This window comes from Scyliorhinus canicula, chromosome 16 (genome assembly GCF_902713615.1).
Source record: "Scyliorhinus canicula chromosome 16, sScyCan1.1, whole genome shotgun sequence".
NCBI classification, from domain to species: domain Eukaryota; kingdom Metazoa; phylum Chordata; class Chondrichthyes; order Carcharhiniformes; family Scyliorhinidae; genus Scyliorhinus; species Scyliorhinus canicula.
Window position 1 is genome coordinate 83,771,210 of NC_052161.1, and position 25,061 is coordinate 83,796,270.

The 25,061-nt window shown below is 50.8% G+C and overlaps 1 protein-coding gene across 3 annotated transcripts in view; it reads right to left on the reverse strand.

The window, feature by feature from the left end:
* LOC119950948 overlaps positions 1 to 23,759 on the reverse strand; it is a 37,574-nt gene extending 13,815 nt beyond the window's left edge. For 2 of the 3 annotated variants that reach the window (XM_038773961.1, XM_038773959.1), the window contains exons 1-8: positions 23,538 to 23,759; positions 19,549 to 19,674; positions 12,807 to 12,962; positions 9,109 to 9,202; positions 7,014 to 7,138; positions 4,914 to 5,027; positions 3,523 to 3,560; positions 984 to 1,179 (exon numbers count right to left, since the gene is read on the reverse strand). In XM_038773961.1, the coding sequence (XP_038629889.1) occupies positions 984 to 1,179; positions 3,523 to 3,560; positions 4,914 to 5,027; positions 7,014 to 7,138; positions 9,109 to 9,202; positions 12,807 to 12,962; positions 19,549 to 19,674; positions 23,538 to 23,628 (940 nt within the window). In that variant the 5' untranslated portion in view covers positions 23,629 to 23,759. The remainder of the gene's footprint in view (positions 1 to 983; positions 1,180 to 3,522; positions 3,561 to 4,913; positions 5,028 to 7,013; positions 7,139 to 9,108; positions 9,203 to 12,806; positions 12,963 to 19,548; positions 19,675 to 23,537) is intronic. The other variant, XM_038773960.1, reaches the window with a different exon arrangement.
* Between the last annotated feature and the right edge of the window lie 1,302 nt (positions 23,760 to 25,061).

Consider the following 25,061-nt stretch of genomic DNA (forward strand, 5'->3'; position numbering starts at 1 on the left):
GGCGATGGAGCGAGAGGGACAGGGCGATGGAGAGGGACAGGGCGATGGAGAGGGAGAGGGACAGGGCGATGGAGAGAGAGAGGGACAGGGCGATGGAGGGAGAGGGACAGGGGGAGGGAGAGGGAGAGGGACAGGGGGAGGGAGAGGGAGAGGGACAGGGCGAGGAGAGGGACAGGGCGATGGAGAGAGAGAGACAGGGCGATGGAGAGAGAGAGACAGGGCGATGGAGAGAGAGAGACAGGGCGATGGAGAGAGAGAGAGACAGGGCGATGGAGAGAGAGAGACAGGGCGACAGAGAGAGAGAGACAGGCAGGTCGATGGGGAGAGAGACAGGCAGGTCGATGGGGAGAGAGAGAGACAGAGCGAGGGTCAGAGTGTGAGAGCGAGGGTCAGAGTGTGAGAGCGAGGGTCAGAGTGTGAGAGCGAGGGTCAGAGTGTGAGAGCGAGGGTCAGAGTGTCGTTACGAGTGAGGGGTAGACAGTGACAGTGGTTGAGATAGAAAGTGAAGGATAATGAGTCAGAGAAACAGAGACAGGTAGTTAGAGTGGGAGAGTAAGATGAAAATGAAAATCTCTTATTGTCACGAGTAGGCTTCAATGAAGTTACTGTGAAAAGCCCCTAGTCGCCACATTCCGGCGCCTGTCCGGGGAGGCTGGTACAGGAATCGAACCGTGCTGCTGGCCTGCTTGGTCTGCTTTAAAAGCCAGTGATTTAGCCAAGTGAGCTAAACCAGCCCCAGACAGAGAGCGAAGACAGAGAGCGAAGACAGAGAGCGAAGACAGAGAGCGAAGACAGAGAGCGAAGACAGAGAGCGAAGACAGAGAGCGAAGACAGAGAGCGAAGACAGAGAGCGAAGACAGAGAGCGAAGACAGAGAGCGAAGACAGAGAGCGAAGACAGAGAGCAAAGACAGAGATACAGGGAGAGTGACGGAGAGAGGGCTGAGAGATGCCATGCTCTGAGGGCTGTAATGTGGGGTCTTACCTCTGATCACCTCTGCATACAGGGTTGGCTTCTGAGATTGCAGAGGACAGTAGTCAGCGGCTACACCTTTCAGAGGATTATTCTCCTTCGACACATCCTCTGTCCGGGCAGGACTATGTTCCCGAAGGCCCATCACGCTCTCAACCACTTCCTCCGACTTGTCCAGCATGATCTTCACCACCCTCAGTTGAAGGAGCTGCAGGAAGGCGATTATTACTTTTGCAGAGCAATGATTGTCAACAACTCTCACAATGCATACCAGCTAAGCAGCTCCTCAATCACACAGCTTGATGGGACAGTGTAGAGGGAGCTTTACTCTATATCTAACCCCCATGCTGTACCTGTCCTGGGAGTGTTTGATGGGGACAGTGTAGAGGGAGCTTTACTCTGTATCTAACCCCGTGCTGTACCTGTCCTGGGAGTGTTTGATGGGGACAGTGTAGGGGGAGCTTTATTCTGTATCTAACCCTGTGCTGTACCTGTCCTGGGGGTGTTTAATGGGGACAGTGCAGAGGGAGCTTTACTCTGTATCTAACCCCGTGCTGTACCTGTCCTGGGAGTGTTTCATGGGGACAGTGTCGAGGGAGCTTTACTCTGTATCTAACCCCGTGCTGTACCTGTCCTGGGAGTGTTTCATGGGGACAGTGTCGAGGGAGCTTTACTCTGTATCTAACCCCGTGCTGTACCTGTCCTGGGAGTGGTTGATGGGGACAGTGTAGAGGGAGCTTTACTCTGTATCTAACCCCGTGCTGTACCTGTCCTGGGAGTGTTTGATGGGGACAGTGTGGAGGGAACTTTACTCTGTATCTAACCCCGTGCTGTACCTGTCCTGGAGTGTTTGATGGGGACAGTGTAGAGGAAGCTTTACTCTGTATCTAACCCCGTGCTGTACCTGTCCTGGGAGTGTTTGATGGGGACAGTGTAGAGGGAGCTTTACTCTGTATCTAACCCCGTGCTGTACCTGTCCTGGGAATGTTTGATGGGGAGAGTGTAGAGGGAGCTTTACTCTGTATCTAACCCCGTGCTGTACCTGTCCTGGGAGTGTTTGATGTGGACAGTGTAGAGGGAGCTTTACTCTGTATCTAACCCCGTGCTGTACCTGTCCTGGGAGTGTTTGATGGGGACAGTGTAGAGGGAACTTTACTCTGTATCTAACCCCGTGCTGTACCTGTCCTGGGGGTGTTTGATGGGGACAGTGTAGAGGAAGCTTTACTCTGTATCTAACCCCGTGCTGTACCTGTCCTGGGAGTGTTTGATGGGGACAGTGTAGAGGGAGCTTTACTCTGTATCTAACCCCGTGCTGTACCTGTCCTGGGAATGTTTGATGGGGAGAGTGTAGAGGGAGCTTTACTCTGTATCTAACCCCGTGCTGTACCTGTCCTGGGAGTGTTTGATGGGGAGAGTGTAGAGAGAGCTTTACTCTGTATCTAACCCAGTGCTGTACCTGTCCTGGGAGTGTTTGATGGGGAGAGTGTAGAGAGAGATTTACTCTGTATCTAACCCAGTGCTGTACCTGTCCTGGGAGTGTTTGATGGGGACAGTGTAGAGGGAGCTTTACTCTCTATCTCGCCCCGTGCTGTACCTGTCCTGGGAGTGTTTGATGGGGACAGTGTAGAGGGAGCTTTACTCTGTGTCTGTGGTGTGGTGTATCTAGCTGCCGATATGGCTCTCAGCATTTCCAGTTCCTAGGCTGGCCAAGGGCACGCCGGAGGCCTGCAGCATCCGCACCGTGCTCAATGGCGCATTCAGCCTGCAAACCTTGACCGGCAAATAGTGCCCCCCTCAGATCGCTTACGCGCTCCGTACCGCCCGCCCACAGTGGCCCCAGCCCCGAATGGAGCTCCCGCGGATCAGCTGTCCCTCGAGTGTGGCGGCCCCGGACTGAGATCGCAGCCGTTACGCGAGGTTCCCGAATGGCTGGGGCCATGAGAGTCCCACTCCGTCGGGAACCCGGCCGGTCGGAGACGGAGCATCGCGGGGTATTGCCTGAGTCCGTGGATAATCAGCGAGGCGTACTCCTGGAGTCTGTCGCTTTTCAGGGAGCGGAGAATTCAAAAACAGGCACTGCTCCCGATTTTGGAGCAAAAACGGATTCCCCACACCGTCGCCGAACACGGTTTCGGCATTGGGGAACGGAGAATCCAGCCCAGAATCTCGACAGTGCAGAAGGAGGACGTTCATCCCATTGAGATTGCACCGACCCTTGGAAAGAGCACCCTATCTGAGACAATGCCCCGACTGACCGTTTGGACATGAAGGAGGAATTTATCATGGCCAATCCAACCAACGTGCACATCTTTGGAACCACCCCCTGACTCTTCTCAGCTTTCAGGAGGACAATCCGCTCTCTGCGGATTATACTCGTGTTCCTCATTTCTGAGAGGGTTCTGGTACATCTCCTCGGTGTACTCTTCAAGACATCCAGGCCTTCCTGAAAGGGTTGGGGTCCAGAGTCGGAGACAAGAGGCCAGTACAGGCGGGCTCAATTCCAATGGCTTGGGTCCGAATGAAAGAGAGAATATTCGAGAAGGTAAAGTACCTCATCCATCATTTCAGTTGTGTGATGCTCCATACGTCCTGGTGAGAGAGAGGACAGATGGGGAAAGGGTTAGAGAGAGGCAAAGTGAGTCAAGATACAATTTCACAACATCGCAGAGGGTCAGTAATGAGGGAATGCGAACTGGCAGAGCGTCAGTAATGAGGGAGTGCCACGCTGTCCGAGGGTCAGTGCTGAGGGAGTGCCACGCTGTCCGAGGGTCAGTACTGAGAGAGTGCCGCTCTGTCCGAGGGTCAGTACTGAGGGAGCGTCGCACTGTCGGAGGGTCAGTACTGAGGGAGCGCCGCAATGTCTGAGGGTCAGTAATGAGGGAGTGCAGCACTGTCAGAGTGTCAGTACTGAGGAATGCAGCCCTGTCCGAGGGTCAGTACTGAGGGAGCACCGCACTGTCAGAGTGTCAGTACTGAGGGAGACCCGCACTGTCAGAGGGTCAGTACTGAGGGAGTGCCAGACTGTCCGAGGGTCAGTACTAAGGGAGCACTGCACTTGTCAGAGGGTCAGTACTGAGGGAGAGCTGCATTGTCAGAGGGTTAGTACTGAGGGAGTGCAGCACTGTCCGAGGGTCAGTACTGAGGGAGCACCGCACTGTCAGAGTGTCAGTACTGAGGGAGCGCCGCACTGTCAGAGGGTTAGTACTGAGGGAGTGCCACACTGTCAAAGGGTCAGAACTGAGGGAGTGCTGCACTGTCGGAGGGGCAGTACTGAGGGAGTGCCAGACTGTCAGAGGGGCAGTACTGAGGGAGTGCTCCACTGTCAGAGGGTCAGTACTGAGGGAGTGCGGCACTGTCAGAGGGTCAGTACTGAGGGAGTGCCGCACTGTCAGAGGGTCAGCACTGAGGGAGTGCCACACTGTCGGAGTGTCAGTACTGAGGGAGTGCCACACTGTCGGAGGGTCAGTACTGAGGGAGTGCCACACTGTCGGAGGGTCAGTACTGAGGGAGTGCCACACTGTCGGAGGGTCAGTACTGAGGGAGTGCCGCACTGTCAGAGGATCAGTACTGAGGGAGTGCCGCACTGTCAGAGGGTCAGTACTGAGGGAGTGCTGCACTGTCGGAGGATCAGTACTGAGGGAGTGCCGCACTGTCAGAGGATCAGTACTGAGGGAGTGCCGCACTGTCGGAGGGTCAGTAATGAGGGAGTGCCGCACTGTCCCAGGGTCATCAAATATACAAAATGATTGGTCTTTAGCTGGATTTAGCAGAGAGCATGTTGGCTGCTCCTGTTCCTACATTGCGAGGGCGTGACCCCAACTCCATTTAGTGTGTGCTACTGTGAGCTTCCCTTAGATGTTCAGCCAGATTGACCATCCATCCTATCCCGGCTGGCGATGGACAAGATGGACGAGACGTGTTTCCTGTTTCGCTTTGACTCACCAATGTTGGCTGTTCTCTTTCTTCTTTTCCTCACATACACCAAGGTGGCAATGATGGCAATGGCGGTGAACAGGAGCCCTGAGCAAATCAGAAGGGGCATTCTCCAGTCAGTCTCTGTATGGGGCGGGGGAGGAAGTGCAGAGAATTAGAGGTAGACCATGTTTACCTGAAAAGAGACAGAGACAGAGAGACAGAGACAGAGAGAGAAATAGAGAGAGAGACGCAAAGAGAGAGACAGAGAGGGAGACAGTGACACAGAGAGAGATAGCGAGAGGGAAACAGCGAGAGAAATACAATAAGAGGGAGAGACCGAGATAGACACACACACACAGGGACAAAGAGAAATAGACAGAAAGCAACAGACAAGAGAGCGAGAGAATCAGACTCAAACATGGAGACAGAAAGTGAGACAGAGCGAGAGACAGAGAGTGATGGACAGAGAGCGCGATGGACAGAGACACCAATGGACACAGAGTAATGGACAGAGAAAGCGATGGGCAGAGAGTGATGGGGAGAGAGAGAGAGAGAGCGGTGGGCAGAGAGAGCGGTGGGCAGAGAGAGCGGTGGGCAGAGAGAGCGGTGGGCAGAGAGAGCGGTGGGCAGAGAGAGCGGTGGGCAGAGAGAGCGGTGGGCAGAGAGAGCGGTGGGCAGAGAGAGCGGTGGGCAGAGAGAGCGGTGGGCAGAGAGAGCGGTGGGCAGAGAGAGCGGTGGGCAGAGAGAGCGGTGGGCAGAGAGAGCGGTGGGCAGAGAGAGCGGTGGGCAGGAGTTAATAGACAGAGAGAAGCCGACAGAGAGGCTGAGAGAAAGGGAAAGAGATGCAGAGAGAGTTAGTGAGTTAGAATGAGATAGAGAGAGGTGAGTAAGTTGGCGATTTGGAGGAACAGGCGGAAGGATCAGTAGAAAGATGGACAGTGAATGCAGAATTGCATAGAGCGAAGGACAGAGTGTAGCCTTCTGGGATGGCCACTTACAACCAGGAAACTCGCAAAGCCTAGCGGATAAAATGGACAAAGCCAGATTCAGGCAGGCTCAGGGCCTGAAATGTATATTTGTGAGTGAGGAATCCAGACGGTATCGAAACTCCGACCAATTAGCATTTTGATGGGCCGATTAGCATTTGATGGCCCATCTCCACCAGACAAAGGACTGGTACTCGAGCGACCGGTACAGCCCCAGACATTCCGGCGCCACTCCCTGTTCAAGGGAAGCGTAAACAACGGGGTCAGTGACCGCTTGGGACACGCCCATCCATCCAGGCACCCGCCCATTTATTGGTTGGAAATCGAACATAGTGATCAGGAATTACCCAATTAGTGGGGTCCAAATGAAGGACCATCCAAAAGAGCGCGAAAACCCCCAAGTATAAGAAGAGAGTCCGCCATGCGTTCGTCCTCTCTTGGACCTGGTGCCCCGACCACCACCATTTCCAATCGCAGCAACACCAGAAGCAAGTCCAAGTTCAACGCTCACTGCCAGACGGATGAGCCCAGCTGAGCAGCAGTTACTCCTCCAGACTCGATAGATCCAGAATCGAACAGCGGCCACTGTTCCTCTGACCTAAGCCGGGTGCCTGAAGTTAAGTACAGGTTGTCTTAGTCGATAGGTGTAGTTAACTAGTAGTGTATGTTGCATGACTAATTGTGTGTGTAAATAAAGTACCCTTGACCTTGAACTAACTAACTGATGTTTCGATCTTTGATCGGTAGCCGGTTGAACCTTGTGGTGGTATCATTTGATACCTGGCGACTCTGAGCATTAGAACATAGATATAATAGAAAGGAGGGCAAACTCAATGATTGCCGTAGTTACAGCAGAGCCACATAAAAGGCAACAGGAGAGAATGGTAGAACTGGATAGAGCGATGGGCAAAGCAATGGACGGGGCAATGGAGACAGAGACGGAGACAGAATTGGGTAGGAAGATGGACAGAGAGACATGCAGAATTGGATAGAGAGAAAGACAGAGAATGGTAGAATTGGATAGAGCGATGGGCAGAGCAATGGATGGAACAATGGAGATGAAGACAGAGACGGAGACAGAATTGGCTAGGAAGGTGGACAGAGAGTTAGATCTGAGTTGGAGGAATAGGCTGGTTCTCACGGTTGGGATAGTTTGGTGATGTCGTGACGGCCGAAGGTCTCTCCGATGTTGATAGAATGGATGTACAGATGGAGTCCGCTATTGCTGTTCCAGGAATGAGAATGTACTGTCCAATCAGAGCGCAGCTACAGAAAAGAACAGAGAGATTAGCATTCCCTTGCGAGAGTGAGACAGAGTGAGAGAGACAGGGGGAGTGAGAGAGACAGGGGGAGTGAGAGAGACAGGGGGAGTGAGAGAGACAGGGGGAGAGAGTGAGTGAGACCGAGGGAGAGAGTGAGTGAGACCGAGGGAGAGAGTGAGTGAGACCGAGGGAGAGAGTGAGTGAGACCGAGGGAGAGAGTGAGTGAGACCGAGGGAGAGAGTGAGTGAGACCGAGGGAGAGAGTGAGTGAGACCGATTCCCTCGCGAGAGTGCAGGAGAGTAAGAGAGATAGTGAGAGAGACAGAGAGAAAGAGGCACGGGGGAGGGGAGAGAGACTGAGAGACAGAGAGAGAGAGAAGGACAGCGAATGGCAGAGACACACAAAGGGAGAGGCACACACACAGAAAGAGAGGCAAAGAGAAAGGGAGAGACAGTGTGTGAGAGAGAGAGAGTCAGAGAGACTGAGAGACAGAGAGACAGACAGACATAGAGCAAGAGAGACAAAGATAGATGAAGTGAGAGGCAGAGACAGAGTGAGAGAGGGAGATAGAGAACAGAGATGGATAGATAGGCAGGCAGAGAGGGAGGCAGAGAGTCAGAGAAAGAGAGATACAGGAAGAGGGACAGAGATAGATGAAGAGACAGAGAGAGAGACGGAGAGGTAGAGAGAGACAGACATAGTGAATGTCAGAGAGTGAGTGACAGAGAGAGCGAGTGACAAAGAGAGTGAGTAATGTTGATCTTTGTGAGGGGGTTCCAGGTTGGAAGGTGTAGTGATCACAAAGATACATAAAGCTCTTTTGAAGAACTCAACAAATTTTATTAACACTACTAAATTTGAGTTTGACACTTACTCTGAATAGCAAACATACATGGAAGAATTAAACTACACTCACTAACACTATCTATCTACTAACTATAACTATAATATCTTAACTGGCTCTGCAATACACTTTGAATCTTGTCTCCTTCAGTTCTAATCCATTCTCCTCCAGACTTCTCCCAGAAGCCCAAGAGCCTGAGCACTGCCCCTTAGCTCCATCTAGTGGCTAGTTTTAACATAACATTAACTCTTCACATGCTGTACATTTGTATAATGTCACACGAGTGACAGAGTGCCAGGGACCGCGGGTGCGCCAGGGACCGCGGGTGCGCCAGGGACCGCGGGTGCGCCAGAGACCGCGGGTGCGCCAGAGACCGCGGCCCTTTGTGCGGGGTGGTATATTGGAACTCTGGCAGTGCCACCTTGGCAGTCCCAGCTGGCAGTGTAACCTGGGTGTCAGCCTGGCACTGCCCAAGGTGGTGTCTGCAGGGGCACTGCCAGGTTGGCACTGCCAAGGTGCCAGGCTGGCATTGTTTGCGCGCGTGATCGGGCCGGGGTGCCTGTGTGGGGGTAGGGATGGAGGGGCGGAGACACTCCCATGGTGCTTTCAGGCTTGGGGGGGGGGGGGGGGGGGGGGGGGCACAGTCAGGGAACACCGGAGACCTCGGAGATTGGGATGCAATTTCTGTGAGAGTGAGAGTGACAGAGAGAGTGACAGAGAGAGTGACAGAGAGAGTGACAGAGAGAGTGACAGAGAGAGCGACAGAGAGAGCGACAGAGAGAGCGACAGAGAGAGCGACAGAGAGAGCGACAGAGAGAGCGACAGAGAGAGCGACAGAGAGAGGGACAGAGTGAGAGAGAGAGAGAGAGAGAGAGAGAGGAGAGGAGAGAGAGAGAGAGAGAGACAGAGAGAGACAGAGAGAGACAGAGAGAGACAGAGAGAGACAGAGAGAGAGAGAGAGACAGAGAGAGAGAGAGAGACAGAGAGAGAGAGAGAGACAGAGAGAGAGAGACAGAGAGAGAGGGACAGAGAGAGGGACAGAGTGAGAGAGAGAGAGGCACACAGAGAGTCGGACAGACAGAGAGAGTCAGTCAGTGAGAGACAGAAGAGGTAGAGTGAGTCTAACTTACTGAGTATGCCTCTGACATGGGGAAATGCTGTCAGTCACATTGGAGTAATTACCAGACGGACATGGTCCACAAACACTGTCGCTGTTTCCTGTTGCTGGAAGATAATTTCACAGAGTTATTGAACAAACACAGCTGAGTCGGACCTCTGATGGTGCATGTCATCTCGTGCCATCCCCCTGTCTATTCCCCATCACAGTGACATTTTCAAATCAATCTCTGAGAGAGAGGGGACTGAGAGACACCAGTCAGTGTACAGATATCTCCCTGAGAGAGAGAGGGGGGACTGAGAGACACCAGTCAGTGTACAGATATCTCCCTGAGAGAGAGAGGGGGGACTGAGAGACACCAGTCAGTGTACAGATATCTCCCTGAGAGAGAGGGGGGGGGGACTGAGAGACACCAGTCAGTGTACAGATATCTCCCTGAGAGAGAGAGGGGGGACTGAGAGACACCAGTCAGTGTATAGATATCTCCCTGAGAGAGAGAGGAGACTGAGAGACACCAGTCAGTGTACAGATATCTCCCTGAGAGAGGGGGGACTGAGAGACACCAGTCAGTGTACAGATATCTCCCTGAGAGAGAGGGGACTGAGAGACACCAATCAGTGTACAGATATCTCCCTGAGAGAGAGGGGACTGAGAGACAGCAGTCAGTGTACAGATATCTCCCTGAGAGAGAGAGGGGGGACTGAGAGGCACCAGTCAGTGTACAGATATCTCCCTGAGAGAGAGGGGACTGAGAGACACCAGTCAGTGCACAGATATCTCCCTGAGAGAGGGGACTGAGAGACACCAGTCAGTGCACAGATATCTCCCTGAGAGAGAGAGGGGACTGAGAGACACCAGTCAGTGCACAGATATCTCTCTGAGAGAGAGGGGACTGAGAGACACCAGTCAGTGTACAGATATCTCCCTGAGAGAGAGGGGACTGAGAGACACCAGTCAGTGCACAGATATCTCCCTGAGAGAGAGGGGACTGAGAGACACCAGTCAGTGTATAGATATCTCTCTGAGAGAGAGGGGACTGAGAGACACCAGTCAGTGTACAGATATCTCTCTGAGAGAGAGAGGGGCGACTGAGAGACACCAGTCAGTGTACAGATATCTCCCCGAGAGAGAGGGGACTGAGAGACACCAGTCAGTGTACAGATATCTCCCTGAGAGAGAGGGGCAACTGAGAGACACCAGTCAGTGTACGGATATCTCCCTGAGAGAGAGGTGGGACTGAGTGACACCGGTCAGTGTACAGATATCTCCCTGAGAGAGAGAGGGGACTGAGAGACACGAGTCAGTGTACAGATATCTCCCTGAGAGAGAGGGACTGAGAGACACCAGTCAGTGTACAGATATCTCCCTGAGAGAGAGGGGACTGAGGGACACCAGTCAGTGTACAGATATCTCCCTGAGAGATGGGACTGAGAGACACCGGTCAGTGTACAGATATCTCCCTGAGAGAGAGATGGACTGAGAGACACCAGTCAGTGTACAGATATCTCCCTGAGAGAGAGGGGACTGAGGGACACCAGTCAGTGTACAGATATCTCCCTGAGAGAGAGGGGCAACTGAGAGACACCAGTCAGTATACAGATATCTCCCTGAGAGAGAGGTGGGACTGAGTGACACCGGTCAGTGTACAGATATCTCCCTGAGAGAGAGATGGACTGAGAGACACCAGTCAGTGTACAGATATCTCCCTGAGAGAGAGAGGGGACGGAGAGACACCAGTCAGTGTACAGATATCTCCCTGAGAGAGAGGGGACTGAGGGACACCAGTCAGTGTACAGATATCTCCCTGAGAGAGAGGGGCAACTGAGAGACACCAGTCAGTGTACGGATATCTCCCTGAGAGAGAGGTGGGACTGAGTGACACCGGTCAGTGTACAGATATCTCCCTGAGAGAGAGAGGGGACTGAGAGACACGAGTCAGTGTACAGATATCTCCCTGAGAGAGAGTGACTGAGAGACACCAGTCAGTGTACAGATATCTCCCTGAGAGAGAGGGGACTGAGGGACACCAGTCAGTGTACAGATATCTCCCTGAGAGATGGGACTGAGAGACACCGGTCAGTGTACAGATATCTCCCTGAGAGAGAGAGATGGACTGAGAGACACCAGTCAGTGTACAGATATCTCCCTGAGAGAGAGGGGACTGAGGGACACCAGTCAGTGTACAGATATCTCCCTGAGAGAGAGGGGCAACTGAGAGACACCAGTCAGTATACAGATATCTCCCTGAGAGAGAGGTGGGACTGAGTGACACCGGTCAGTGTACAGATATCTCCCTGAGAGAGAGATGGACTGAGAGACACCAGTCAGTGTACAGATATCTCCCTGAGAGAGAGGGGCAACTGAGAGACACCAGTCAGTGTACAGATATCTCCCTGAGAGAGAGGTGGGACTGAGGGACACCAGTCAATGTGCAGATATTTCCCTGAGAGACAGGAGACTGAGAGACACTAGTCAATGTGCATATCCTTGAGAGAGAGAGGGACTGAGTGACACCAGTAAGTGTACAGATATCTCCCTGAGAGAGAGGGGGGGGGGACTGAGAGACGCCAGTCAGTGTACAGTTACCTCCCTGAGAGAGAGGGGACTGAGAGACACCAGTCAGTGTACAGATATCACCCTGAGAGAGAGAGGGGGGACTGAGAGACGCCAGTCAGTGTATAGATATCTCCCTGAGAGAGAGGGGGGGACTGAGAGACAGCAGTCAGTGTACAGATATCTCCCTGAGAGAGAGAGGGGACTGAGAGACACCAGTCAGTGTATAGATATCTCCCTGAGAGAGGGGGGACTGAGAGACACCAGTCAGTGTACAGATATCTCCCTGAGAGAGAGAGGGGACTGAGAGACACCAGTCTGTGTACAGATATCTCCCTGAGAGAGAGGACTGAGAGACACCAGTCAGTGTACAGATATCTCCCTGAGAGAGGGGGGACTGAGAGACACCAGTCAGTGTATAGATATCTCCCTGAGAGAGAGAGGGGACGGAGAGACACCAGTCAGTGTACAGATATCTCCCTGAGAGAGGGGACTGAGAGCCACCAGTCAGTGTACAGATATCTCCCTGAGAGAGAGGGGACTGTGAGACACCAGTCAGTGTACAGATATCTCCCTGAGAGAGAGGGGGGACTGAGAGACACCAGTCAGTGTACAGATATCTCCCTGAGAGAGGGGGGACTGAGAGACACCAGTCTGTGTACAGATATCTCCCTGAGAGAGAGGGGGGACTGAGAGACACCAGTCAGTGTACAGATATCTCCCTGAGAGAGGGGGGACTGAGAGACACCAGTCAGTGTACAGATATCTCCCTGAGAGAGAGGGGGGACTGAGAGACACCAGTCAGTGTACAGATATCTCCCTGAGAGAGAGGGGGGACTGAGAGACACCAGTCAGTGTACAGATATCACCCTGAGAGAGAGAGGGGACTGAGAGACGCCAGTCAGTGTACAGATACCTCCCTGAGGGGATTGAGAGACACCAGTCAGTGTACAGATATCTCCCTGAGAGAGAGGGGATTGAGAGACACCAGTCAGTGTACAGATATCTCCCTGAGAGAGAGAAAGGGGAGTCAGAGACACCAGTCAGTGTACAGATGACTCACTAAGAGTTTGGATTAGCATACAAAAATTTGTGGAGATTTGACCATGTCAATAAGTAGGTTTGAAGATAATGGCTGGTTCTGGAAGACCAATTTACCTTTTTCTATGACGCCTTTGCCTGGTCCACATTTTGTGAGTTTCCGACACCGTTCACACTTCTTACCCAGTCTGCTCGAACAGTAGTATCCGCTCTTACATTGACACTGAGTATTTGCTGTTGGAGAGCAGTGAGCAGCCGTCACCAGGTTACTGCCTGAGAAAGATTTCAGTTCCGTCAGCAAGTTTTATACTAGCACTGTGAGGGTTGTGGGATATATCAGAATGTTACAGTGAGGGATGTGGGATATATCAGAATGTTACAGTGAGGGGTGTGGGATATATCAGAGTGTTACAGTGAGGGGTGTGGGATATATCAGAGTGTTACATTGAGGGGTGTGGGATATATTACAGTGTTACCGTGAGGGGTGTAGGATATATCAGAGTGTTACAGTGAGGGATGTGGGGGATATATCAGAGTGTTACAGTGAGGGGTGTGGGATATATCAGAGTGTGACAGTGAGGAGTGTGGGATATATCAGAGTGTTACAGTGAGGGGTGTGGGATAGATCAGAGTGTTACAGTGAGGGGTGTGGGGTATATCAGAGTGTTACAGTGAGGGATGTGGGATAGATCAGTGTTACAGTGAGGGATGTGGGGTATATCAGAGTGTTACAGTGACGGGTGTGGGATATATCAGAGTGTGACAGTGAGGAGTGTGGGATATATCAGAGTGTTACAGTGAGGGGTGTGGGATAGATCAGAGTGTTACAGTGAGGGGTGTGGGGTATATCAGAGTGTTACAGTGAGGGATGTGGGATAGATCAGTGTTACAGTGAGGGATGTGGGGTATATCAGAGTGTTACAGTGACGGGTGTGGGATATATCAGAGTGTTACAGTGAGGGTTGTGGGATATATCAGAGTGTTACAGTGAGGGGTGTGGGATAGATCAGAGTGTTACAGTGAGGAGTGTGGGATATATCAGAGTGTTACAGTGAGGGGTGTGGGATATATCAGAGTGTTACAGTGAGGGGTGTGGGATCTATCAGTGTGTTACAGTGAGGGGTGAGGATCTATCACAGTGTTACAGTGAGGGGTGTGGGGTATATCAGAGTGTTACAGTGAGGGGTGTGGGATATATCAGAGTGTTACAGTGAGGGGTGTGGGATATATCAGAGTGTTACAGTGAGGGGTGTGGGATATATCAGAGTGTTACAGTGAGGGGTGTGGGATATATCAGAGTGTTACAGTGAGGGGTGTGGGATATATCAGAGTGTTACAGAGAGGGGTGTGGGGTATATCAGAGTGTTACAGAGAGGGGTGTGGGGTATATCAGAGTGTTACAGAGAGGGGTGTGGGATATATCAGAGTGTTACAGTGAGGGGTGTGGGATATATCAGAGTGTTACAGTGAGGGATGTGGGGTATATCAGAGTGTTACAGTGAGGGGTGTGGGATATATCAGAATGTTACAGTGAGGGGTGAGGATCTATCACAGTGTTACAGTGAGGGGTGTGGGATATATCAGAGTGTTACAGTGAGGGGTGAGGATCTATCACAGTGTTACAGTGAGGGGTGTGGGATATATCAGAGTGTTACAGTGAGGGGTGAGGATCTATCACAGTGTTACAGTGAGGGGTGTGGGATATATCAGAATGTTACAGTGAGGGGTGTGGGATATATCAGACTGTAACTGAGGGGTGTGGGCTGTATCAGAGTGTTACAGTGAGGGGTGTGGGTATATCAGTGTTCCAGTGAGGGATGTGGGATATATCAGAATGTTACAGTGAGGGTTGTGGGTATATCAATGTTACAATAACGGGTGTGGAATCTATCAGTGTGTTACAGTGAGGGGTGAGGATCTATCACAGTGTTACAGTGAGGGATATTGGATATATCAGACTGTAACTGTGAGGGATGTGGGATATATCAGAGTGTTACAGTGAGGGGTATATCAGAGTGTTACAGTAAGGGTTGTGGGGTATATCAGTGTTACAGTGAGGGGTGTGGGATATATCAACGTGTCACTGTGAGGGGGGAGGATCTATCACAGTGTTACAGTTAGGGGCATGGGATATATCAGACTGTAACTGTGAGGGATGTGGGATATATCAGGGTGTTACAGTGAGGGATGTGGGATATATCAGAGTGTTACAGTGAGGGGTGTGGGATATATCAACGTTACAGTGAGGGGTGTGGGATTTATCAGAGGGTTACAGTGAGGGATGTGGATATATCAGAGCGTTACAGTGAGGGGTGTGGGATATATCAGACTGTAACTGAGGGGTGTGGGCTGTATCAGAGTGTTACAGTGAGGGGTGTGGGTATATCAGTGTTCCAGTGAGGGATGTGGGATATATCAGAATGTTACAGTGAGGGGTGTGGGGTATATCAGAGTGTTTCAGTGAGGGGTGTGGGATATATCAGAGTGTTCCAGTGAGGGATGTGGGATATATCAGAATGTTACAGTGAGGGGTGTGGGTATATCAGTGTTACAATAAGGGGTGTGGAATCTATCAGTGTGTTACAGTGAGGGGTGAGGATCTATCACAGTGTTACAGTGAGGGATATTGGATATATCAGACTGTAACTGTGAGGGATGTGGGATATATCAGAGTGTTACAGTGAGGGGTGAGGGGTATATCAGAGTGTTACAGTGAGGGTTGTGGGGTATATCAGTGTTACAGTGAGGGGTGTGGGATATATCAACGTGTCACTGTGAGGGGGGAGGATCTATCACAGTGTTACAGTTAGGGGCATGGGATATATCAGACTGTAACTGTGAGGGATGTGGGATATATCAGGGTGTTACAGTGAGGGATGTGGGATATATCAGAGTGTTACAGTGAGGGGTGTGGGATATATCAACGTTACAGTGAGGGGTGTGGGATTTATCAGAGGGTTACAATGAGGGATGTGGATATATCAGAGCGTTACAGTGAGGGATATGGGATATATCAGTGTTACAGTGAGGGGTGTGGGATATATCAGAGTGTTACCGTGCGGGGTGTGGGATATATCAATGTTACAGTGAGGGTTGTGGGATATATCAGTGTGTTACAGTGAGGGGTGGGGGATATATCAGAGTGTTACAGTGAGGGGTGTGGGATATATCAGAGTGTTACAGTGAGGGGTGTGGGATATATCAGTGTGTTACAGTGAGGGTTGTGGGATATATCAGTGTTGCAGTGAGGGGTGTGGGATATATCAGTGTGTTACAGTGAGGGATGTGGGATATATCAGTGTGTTACAGTGAGGGTTGTGGGATATATCAGTGTTGCAGTGAGGGGTGTGGGATATATCAGTGTTACAGTGAGGGTTGTGGGATATATCAGTGTTACAGTGAGGGTTGTGGGATATATCAGTGTGTTACAGTGAGGGGTGTGGGATATATCAGTGTGTTACAGTGAGGGTTGTGGGATATATCAGTGTTACAGTGAGGGGTGTGGGATATATCAGTGTTACAGTGAGGGGTGTGGGATATATCAGTGTGTTACAGTGAGGGGTGTGGGATATATCAGAGTGTTACAGTGAGGGGTGTGGGATATATCAGTGTGTTACAGTGAGGGGTGTGGGATATATCAGTGTTACAGTGAGGGGTGTGGGATATATCAGAGTGTTACAGTGAGGGATGTGGGATATATCAATGTTACAGTGAGGGATGTGGGATATATCAATGTTACAGTGAGGGGTGTGGGATATATCAGACTGTTACAGTGAGGGGTGTGGGATATATCACAGTGTTACAGTGAGGGGTGTGGGATATATCAGTGTGTTACAGTGAGGGGTGTGGGATATATCAGAGTGTTACAGTGAGGGGTGTGGGATATATCAGAGTGTTACAGTGAGGGGTGTGGGATATATCAGTGTGTTACAGTGAGGGGTGTGGGATATATCAGTGTTACAGTGAGGGGTGTGGGATATATCAGAGTGTTACAGTGAGGGATGTGGGATATATCAATGTTACAGTGAGGGGTGTGGGATATATCAGAGTGTTACAGTGAGGGATGTGGGATATATCAATGTTACAGTGAGGGGTGTGGGATATATCAGACTGTTACAGTGAGGGGTGTGGGATATATCAGTGTGTTACAGTGAGGGGTGTGGGATATATCAGAGTGTTACAGTGAGGGGTGTGGGATATATCAGTGTGTTACAGTGAGGGGTGTGGGATATATCAGAGTGTTACAGTGAGGGGTGTGGGATATATCAGAGTGTTACAGTGAGGGGTGTGGGATATATCAGTGTTACAGTGAGGGGTGTGGGATATATCAGTGTGTTACAGTGAGGGGTGTGGGATATATCAGAGTGTTACAGTGAGGGGTGTGGGATATATCAGTGTTACAGTGAGGGGTGTGGGATATATCAGAGTGTTACAGTGAGGGGTGTGGGGTATATCAGAGTGTTACAGTGAGGGGTGTGGGATATATCAGTGTGTTACAGTGAGGGGTGTGGGATATATCAGTGTGTTACAGTGAGAGGTGTGGGATATATCAGTGTGTTACAGTGAGGGTTGTGGGATATATCAGTGTCACAGTGAGGGTTGTGGGATATATCAGAATGTTACAGTGAGGGGTGTGGGATATATCAGTGTGTTACAGTGAGGAGTGTGGGATATATCAGTGTTACAGTGAGGGGTGTGGGATATATCAGTGTGTTACAGTGAGGGGTGTGGGGTATATCAGTGTTACAGTGAGGGGTGTGGGGTATATCAGAGTGCGACAGTGACGGGTGTGGGATATATCAGTGTCACAGTGAGGGGTGTGGGGTGTATCAGTGTTACAGTGAGGGGTGTGGGGTATATCAGTGTGTTACAGTGAGGGGTGTGGGGTATATCAGTGTTACAGTGAGGGGTGTGGGGTATATCAGTGTGTTACAGTGAGGTGGTGTGGGGTATATCAGAGTGCGACAGTGACGGGTGTGGGATATATCAGTGTCACAGTGAGGGGTGTGGGGTATATCAGTGTGTTACAGTGAGGTGGTGTGGGGTATATCAGTGTGTTACAGTGAGGGGTGTGGGGTATATCAGTATGTTACAGTGAGGTGGTGTGGGGTATATCAGTGTGTTACAGTGAGGGGTGTGGGGTATATCAGTGTGTTACAGTGAGGTGGTGTGGGGGTATATCAGTGTTACAGTGAGGGGTGTGGGGTATATCAGTGTTACAGTGAGGGGTGTGGGATATATCAGTGTTACAGTGAGGGGTGTGGGATATATCAGTGTGTTACAGTGAGGGGTGTGGGATATATCAGAGTGTTACAGTGAGGGGTGTGGGATATATCAGTGTGTTACAGTGAGGGGTGTGGGATATATCAGTGTTACAGTGAGGGGTGTGGGATATATCAGAGTGTTACAGTGAGGGATGTGGGATATATCAATGTTACAGTGAGGGATGTGGGATATATCAATGTTACAGTGAGGGGTGTGGGATATATCAGACTGTTACAGTGAGGGGTGTGGGATATATCAGACTGTTACAGTGAGGGGTGTGGGATATATCACAGTGTTACAGTGAGGGGTGTGGGATATATCAGTGTGTTACAGTGAGGGGTGTGGGATATATCAGAGTGTTACAGTGAGGGGTGTGGGATATATCAGAGTGTTACAGTGAGGGGTGTGGGATATATCAGTGTGTTACAGTGAGGGGTGTGGGATATATCAGTGTTACAGTGAGGGGTGTGGGATATATCAGAGTGTTACAGTGAGGGATGTGGGATATATCAATGTTACAGTGAGGGGTGTGGGATATATCAGAGTGTTACAGTGAGGGATGTGGGATATATCAATGTTACAGTGAGGGGTGTGGGATATATCAGACTGTTACAGTGAGGGGTGTGGGATATATCAGTGTGTTACAGTGAGGGGTGTGGGATATATCAGTGTGTTACAGTGAGGGGTGTGGGATATATCAGAGTGTTACAGTGAGGGGTGTGGGATATATCAGAGTGTTACAGTGAGGGGTGTGGGATATATCAGTGTTACAGTGAGGGGTGTGGGATATATCAGTGTGTTACAGTGAGGGGTGTGGGATATATCAGAGTGTTACAGTGAGGGGTGTGGGATATATCAGTGTTACAGTGAGGGGTGTGGGATATATCAGAGTGTTACAGTGAGGGGTGTGGGGTATATCAGAGTGTTACAGTGAGGGGTGTGGGATATATCAGTGTGTTACAGTGAGGGGTGTGGGATATATCAGTGTGTTACAGTGAGAGGTGTGGGATATATCAGTGTGTTACAGTGAGGGTTGTGGGATATATCAGTGTCACAGTGAGGGTTGTGGGATATATCAGAATGTTACAGTGAGGGGTGTGGGATATATCAGTGTGTTACAGTGAGGAGTGTGGGTATATCAGTGTTACAGTGAGGGGTGTGGGATATATCAGTGTGTTACAGTGAGGGGTGTGGGGTATATCAGTGTTACAGTGAGGGGTGTGGGGTATATCAGTGTTACAGTGAGGGGTGTGGGGTATATCAGTGTGTTACAGTGAGGTGGTGTGGGGTATATCAGAGTGCGACAGTGACGGGTGTGGGATATATCAGTGTCACAGTGAGGGGTGTGGGGTATATCAGTGTGTTACAGTGAGGTGGTGTGGGGTATATCAGTGTGTTACAGTGAGGGGTGTGGGGTATATCAGTATGTTACAGTGAGGTGGTGTGGGGTATATCAGTGTGTTACAGTGAGGGGTGTGGGGTATATCAGTGTGTTACAGTGAGGTGGTGTGGGGTATATCAGTGTTACAGTGAGGGGTGTGGGGTATATCAGTGTGTTACAGTGAGGGTTGTGGGGTAATATGAATTATAATACCTTCTTCACAGTAGGAACATCGAATACAATAGTTTGTGTAGTTTGGGTAATCCAAATATTCATCAGCTTTACATTGTTCACATTTTGTCTTCTCATTACCGTGGCAGTCTTTAATCTTTTTGTATCCTTCAAACACAGGGAAAAGCTTCAGTAATTAAGATTAAGAGATATGTCCAGCTCCATAACATCATACCAAATCACATTTACGTTGACTGACTTAGCGTAAATCCCCCTCTACACTGTCCCCATCAAACATTCCCAGGACAGGTACAGCACGGGGTTAGATACAGAGTAAAGCTCCCTCTATACTGTCCCCATCAAACACTCCCAGGACAGGTACAGCACGGGGTTAGATACAGAGTAAAGCTCCCTCTACACTGTCCCCATCAAACACTCCCAGGACAGGTACAGCACAGGGTTAGATACAGAGTCAAGTTCCCTCTGCACTGAACCATCAAACACTCCCAGGACAGGTACAGCACGGGGTTAGATACAGAGTAAAGCTCCCTCTACACTGTCCCCATCAAACATTCCCAGGACAGGTACAGCACGGGGTTAGATACAGAGTAAAGCTCCCTCTACACTGTCCCCATCAAACACTCCCAGGACAGGTACAGCACAGGGTTAGATACAGAGTAAAGCTCCCTCTACACTGTCCCCATCAAACATTCCCAGGACAGGTACAGCACGGGGTTAGATACAGAGTAAAGCTCCCTCTACACTGTCCCCATCAAACACTCCCAGGACAGGTACAGCATGGGGTTAGATACAGAGTAAAGCTCCCTCTATACTGTCCCCATCAAACACTCCCAGGACAGGTACAGCACGGGGTTAGATACAGAGTAAAGCTCCCTCTACACTGTCCCCATGAAACACTCCCAGGACAGGTACAGCACACGGTTAGATACAGAGTAAAGCTCCCTCTACACTGTCCCCATCAAACACTCTCAAGACAGATACACCACAGGCTTAGATACAGAGTAAAGCTCCCTCTACACTGTCCCCATCAAACACTCCCAGGACAGGTACAGCACAGGGTTAGATACAGAGTCAAGTTCCCTCTGCACTGAACCATCAAACACTCCTCTCTATAAAGATACGTTTTTGCAGATGTGTTTCCCAACTACCCCTGCTCGGAAGAAAACGGGCTGGAGGATTGTTTATTGCAGCTTGGCTGCCTTGTCTTGTCGCCCTGACCCTCCGTGTGGTCGCTCTGTAAATACACTCACTTGGCACACAGCCTCACTTTCCACAGCCTGCAGCCTCCAGCTCACCCACACAAAGCCAGCGCTTTCAGAGTTTCCAACACTCGGCTTAGGCAGAGAAAGGCAGACAGAGACAGCCATCGCGGGTACACAGAATGGAAAAGGCTTGTGCATTTTCCATTCACCTTCCATCTGAGGCAAGCAATGTCATGTCAAAAAATATCACAAACTGCCGTCACTCGCTGCCTTCATTATTAATAATAATAATCAATAATAATCTTTATTGTCACAAGTAAGCTTACATTAACACTGCAATGAAGTTCTATTAAAATCCCCTAGTCGCCACATTCCGACGCCTGTTCGGGTACACAGAGGGAAAAGTCAGAATGTCCAAATGACCTAACCTGCACACCTTTGGTCTGTGGGAGGAATCTGGAAAACCCGGAGGAATCCCGAGCAGACACAGGGAGAACGTGCAGACTCCACACAGTTACCCAGCCGGGAATCAAACCTAGGACCCTGGAGCTGTGAAGCCACAGAGCTCCCCACTGTACTACCATGCATCTTCAGGTTGCGCAAAGCTCCATCCTCACAGTCATCCAAGTTGCATAGAGACTCCCTTTTATAGCACAGTGATAGAGGGAGCGAGACAGAGAAAAACAGAGAGAGAGACAAAGAGAGAGAAAAGGAGTGATAGAGAGAGAGACACACACACACAGCACTGACCCTCTGACTGCGGCGCTCCCTCAGTACTGAAGCTCTGACAGTGCGGCGCTCCCTCAGTACTGACCCTCCGACAGTGCCGCACTCCCTCAGTACTGACCCTCCGACAGTGCGGCACTCCCTCAGTACTGACCCTCTGACAGTGCAGCACTCTCTCAGTACTGACCCTCTGACAGTGCAGCACTCCCTCAGTACTGACCCTCCGACAGTGCAGCGCTCCCTCAGTACTGACTCTCCAACAGTGCGGCTCTCCCTCAGTTCTGACCCTCCGACAGTGCGGCACTCCCTCAGTATTGAACCTCCGACAGTGCGGCACTCCCTCAGTATTGAACCTCCGACAGTGTGGCGCTCCCTCAGTACTGACTCTCCCACACTGTGGCGCTCACTCAGCACTAACCCTCTGACAGAGGGTAGCCTGCTGAGTACTGACCCTCCGACAGACTGGAGCCCCCTCAGTACTCACCATATCCCTCAGTTTGGCCACTCACTGAGCACTATTACTACCATAAATTTGTAACCGAATCCCAGTCGACCCAAACACCTTCCCATTCATTCCGACTGTACAGAATCTCAATGGACCCAAACCCCTTCCCGTTCACTCCCACTGTACAGAATCCCAATGGACCCAAACCCCTTCCCCTTCACTCCGACTGTACAGAATCCCAATGGACCCAAACCCCTTCCCGTTCACACCCACTGTACAGAATCCCAATCTACCCAAACCCCTTCCCGTTCACTCCCACTGTACACAATCCCAATGGACCCAAACCCCTTCCCCTTCACTCCCACTGTACACAATCCCAATGGAGCCAAACCCCTTCCCATTCACTCCCACTGTACAGAATCCCAAAGGACCCAAACCACTTCCCCTTCACTCCCACTGTACAGAATCCCAATAGACCCAAACCCCTTCCCGTTCACTCTCACTGTACACAATCCCAATGAACCCAAATTGACTCCCACTGTACACAATCCCAATGGACCCAAACCCCTTCCCGTTCACTCTCACTGTACACAATCCCAATGGACCCAAATTGACTCCCACTGTACACAATCCCAATGGACCCAAACCCCTTCCTGTTCACTTCCTCTATATACATTCCCAATGGACACAAACCCCTTCCCCTTCACTCCCACTGTACAAAATCCCAATGGACACAAATCCCGTCCCCTTCACTCCCACTGTACACAATCCCAATGGATCCAAATTCCATCCCGTTCACTCCCACTGTACACAATCCCAATGGACCCAAACCCCTTCCCCTTCACTCCCACTGTGCACAATCCCAATGGACCCAAACCCCTTCCCATTCATTCCCACTGTGCACAATCCCAATGGACCCAAAACCCTTCCCATTCACTCCCACTGTGCACAATCCCAATGGACCCAAACCCCTTCCCCTTCACTCCCACTGTACACAATCCCAATGGATCCAAAACCCTTCCCATTCACTCCCACTGTACACAATCTCAATGGACCCAAACCCTTTCCACTTCACTGCCACTGTACACAATCCCAATGGCCTCAAACCTTCCCATTCACTCCCACTGTACACCATCCCGGGGGCAGCACGGTAGCATAGTGGTTAGCATCAATGCTTCACAGCTCCAGGGTCCCAGGTTCGGTTCCCGGCTGGGTCACTGTCTGTGCGGAGTCTGCACGTCCTCCCCTGTGTGTGCGTGGGTTTCCTCCGGGTGCTCCGGTTTCCTCCCACAGTCCAAAGATGTGCGGGTTAGGTGGATTGGCCATGTTAAATTGCCCATAGTGTCCTAAAAAGTAAGGTTAAGGGGGAGTTGTTGGGTTACGGGTATCGGGTGGATACGTGAGTTTGAGTAGGGTGATCATTGCTCGGCACAACATCGAGGGCCGAAGGGCCTGTTCTGTGCTGTACTGTTCTAAATCTAAATCTCAATGAACCGAAATCTCATCCTATAGACTCCCACTGTACACTATTCCAATGGACAAAAATCCCTTCCCATTTACTCCCACTGTGCCTCAACCCACACTGCCATATGGACGGGTGCACAGCTGGACTGGTGTGACCACCTCTGCATACTCACCAGCTGGGCACTTGTCACAACAGTTGCCGTTCTTCTGGTACTGATGCGAGGGGCACCGAGACATCTCTCTGGGCAGATGGGCTGCAAGCATTGGGCGCGAACCGAGCGGGAGACAGAGCGAGAGTGATAGAGGGAGGGGGAGAGTGAGAAAAACAATCGCACTCACTCACACTGATACATTCGCCACTGAGGCTACCGGCTTGACGTCAGAACAAGCCACTGGAAAAAAGTACGAGGTTGGTTTGGAGGGCTCGGAGATGAATGAGTTGATGTTATCTTGTGGGCGGAAGTCATATGGCTGGTGGGCAGGCGAGGGGCCTTGTCACATCCAGTTTCCCCTCGGTGAAACTATGCAATGTGACTTGTGCAATTATAGAATCTGCAGAGGGAGGAAGTTGCACCCAATCGAAAAACTTCAGAAGGGCCGCTGACTGATTCGGTTTTTTTTCCGCAAGCTTGAAATAAAAACAGTTGCGTAAGAAGGGGGTTTTTCAAGCGAATTTCTCCCATTAGGTTGATCATAAAGGCAAATCAATCCCTTCCCCTTCACTCCCACTGTAAACAAACCCAATGGCCTCAAACCCCTTCCCGTTCACTCCCACTGTACACAATCACAATGGACCCAAGCCCCTTCCCCTTCACTCCCACTGTACACAATGCCAAAGGACCCAAATTCCTTCCCATTCATTCCCACTGTACACAATCCCAATGGACCCAAACCCCTTCCCATTCACTCCCACTGTACACAATCCCAATGGACCCAAACCCCTTCCCGTTCACTCCCACTGTACACAATCCCAATGGACCCAAACCCCTTCACATTCACTCCCATTGCACGCAATCCCAATGGACCCAAACCGCTTCCCCTTGACTCCCATTGTACACAATCCCAATGGACCCAAACCCCTTTCCATTCACTCCCACTGTACACAATCCCAATGGACACAAACATCTTCCCATTCATTCCCACTGTACACAATCCCAATGGACCCAAACCCCTTCCCGTTCACTCCCACTGTACACAATCCCAATGGACCCAAGCCCCTTCCCCTTCGCTCCCACTGTACACAATGCCAAAGGACCCAAATTCCTTCCCGTTCACTCCCACTGTATACAATCCCAATGGACCCAAACCCCTTCCCGTTCACTCCCACTGTAAGCAATCCCAATGGACCCAAACCCCTTCCCGTTCACTCCCACTGTACACAATCCCAATGGACCCAAGCGCCTTCCCATTCACTCCCATTGCGCACAATCTCAATGGAGGGGAGGAAGTTGGACCCAATCGAAAAACTTCAGAAGGGCCGCTGACTAATTCGTTTTTTTTTCAGCAAGCTTGAAATAAAAGCAGTTGCGTAAGACGGGAGTTTTTCAAGCGAATTTCTCCCATTAGGTTGATCCTAAAGGCAAACCAATCCCTTCCCATTCACTCCCACAGTACACAATCCCAATGGACCCAAACCCCTTCCGTTCACTCCCACTGTACACAATCCCAATGGACCCAAACCCCTTCACATTCACTCC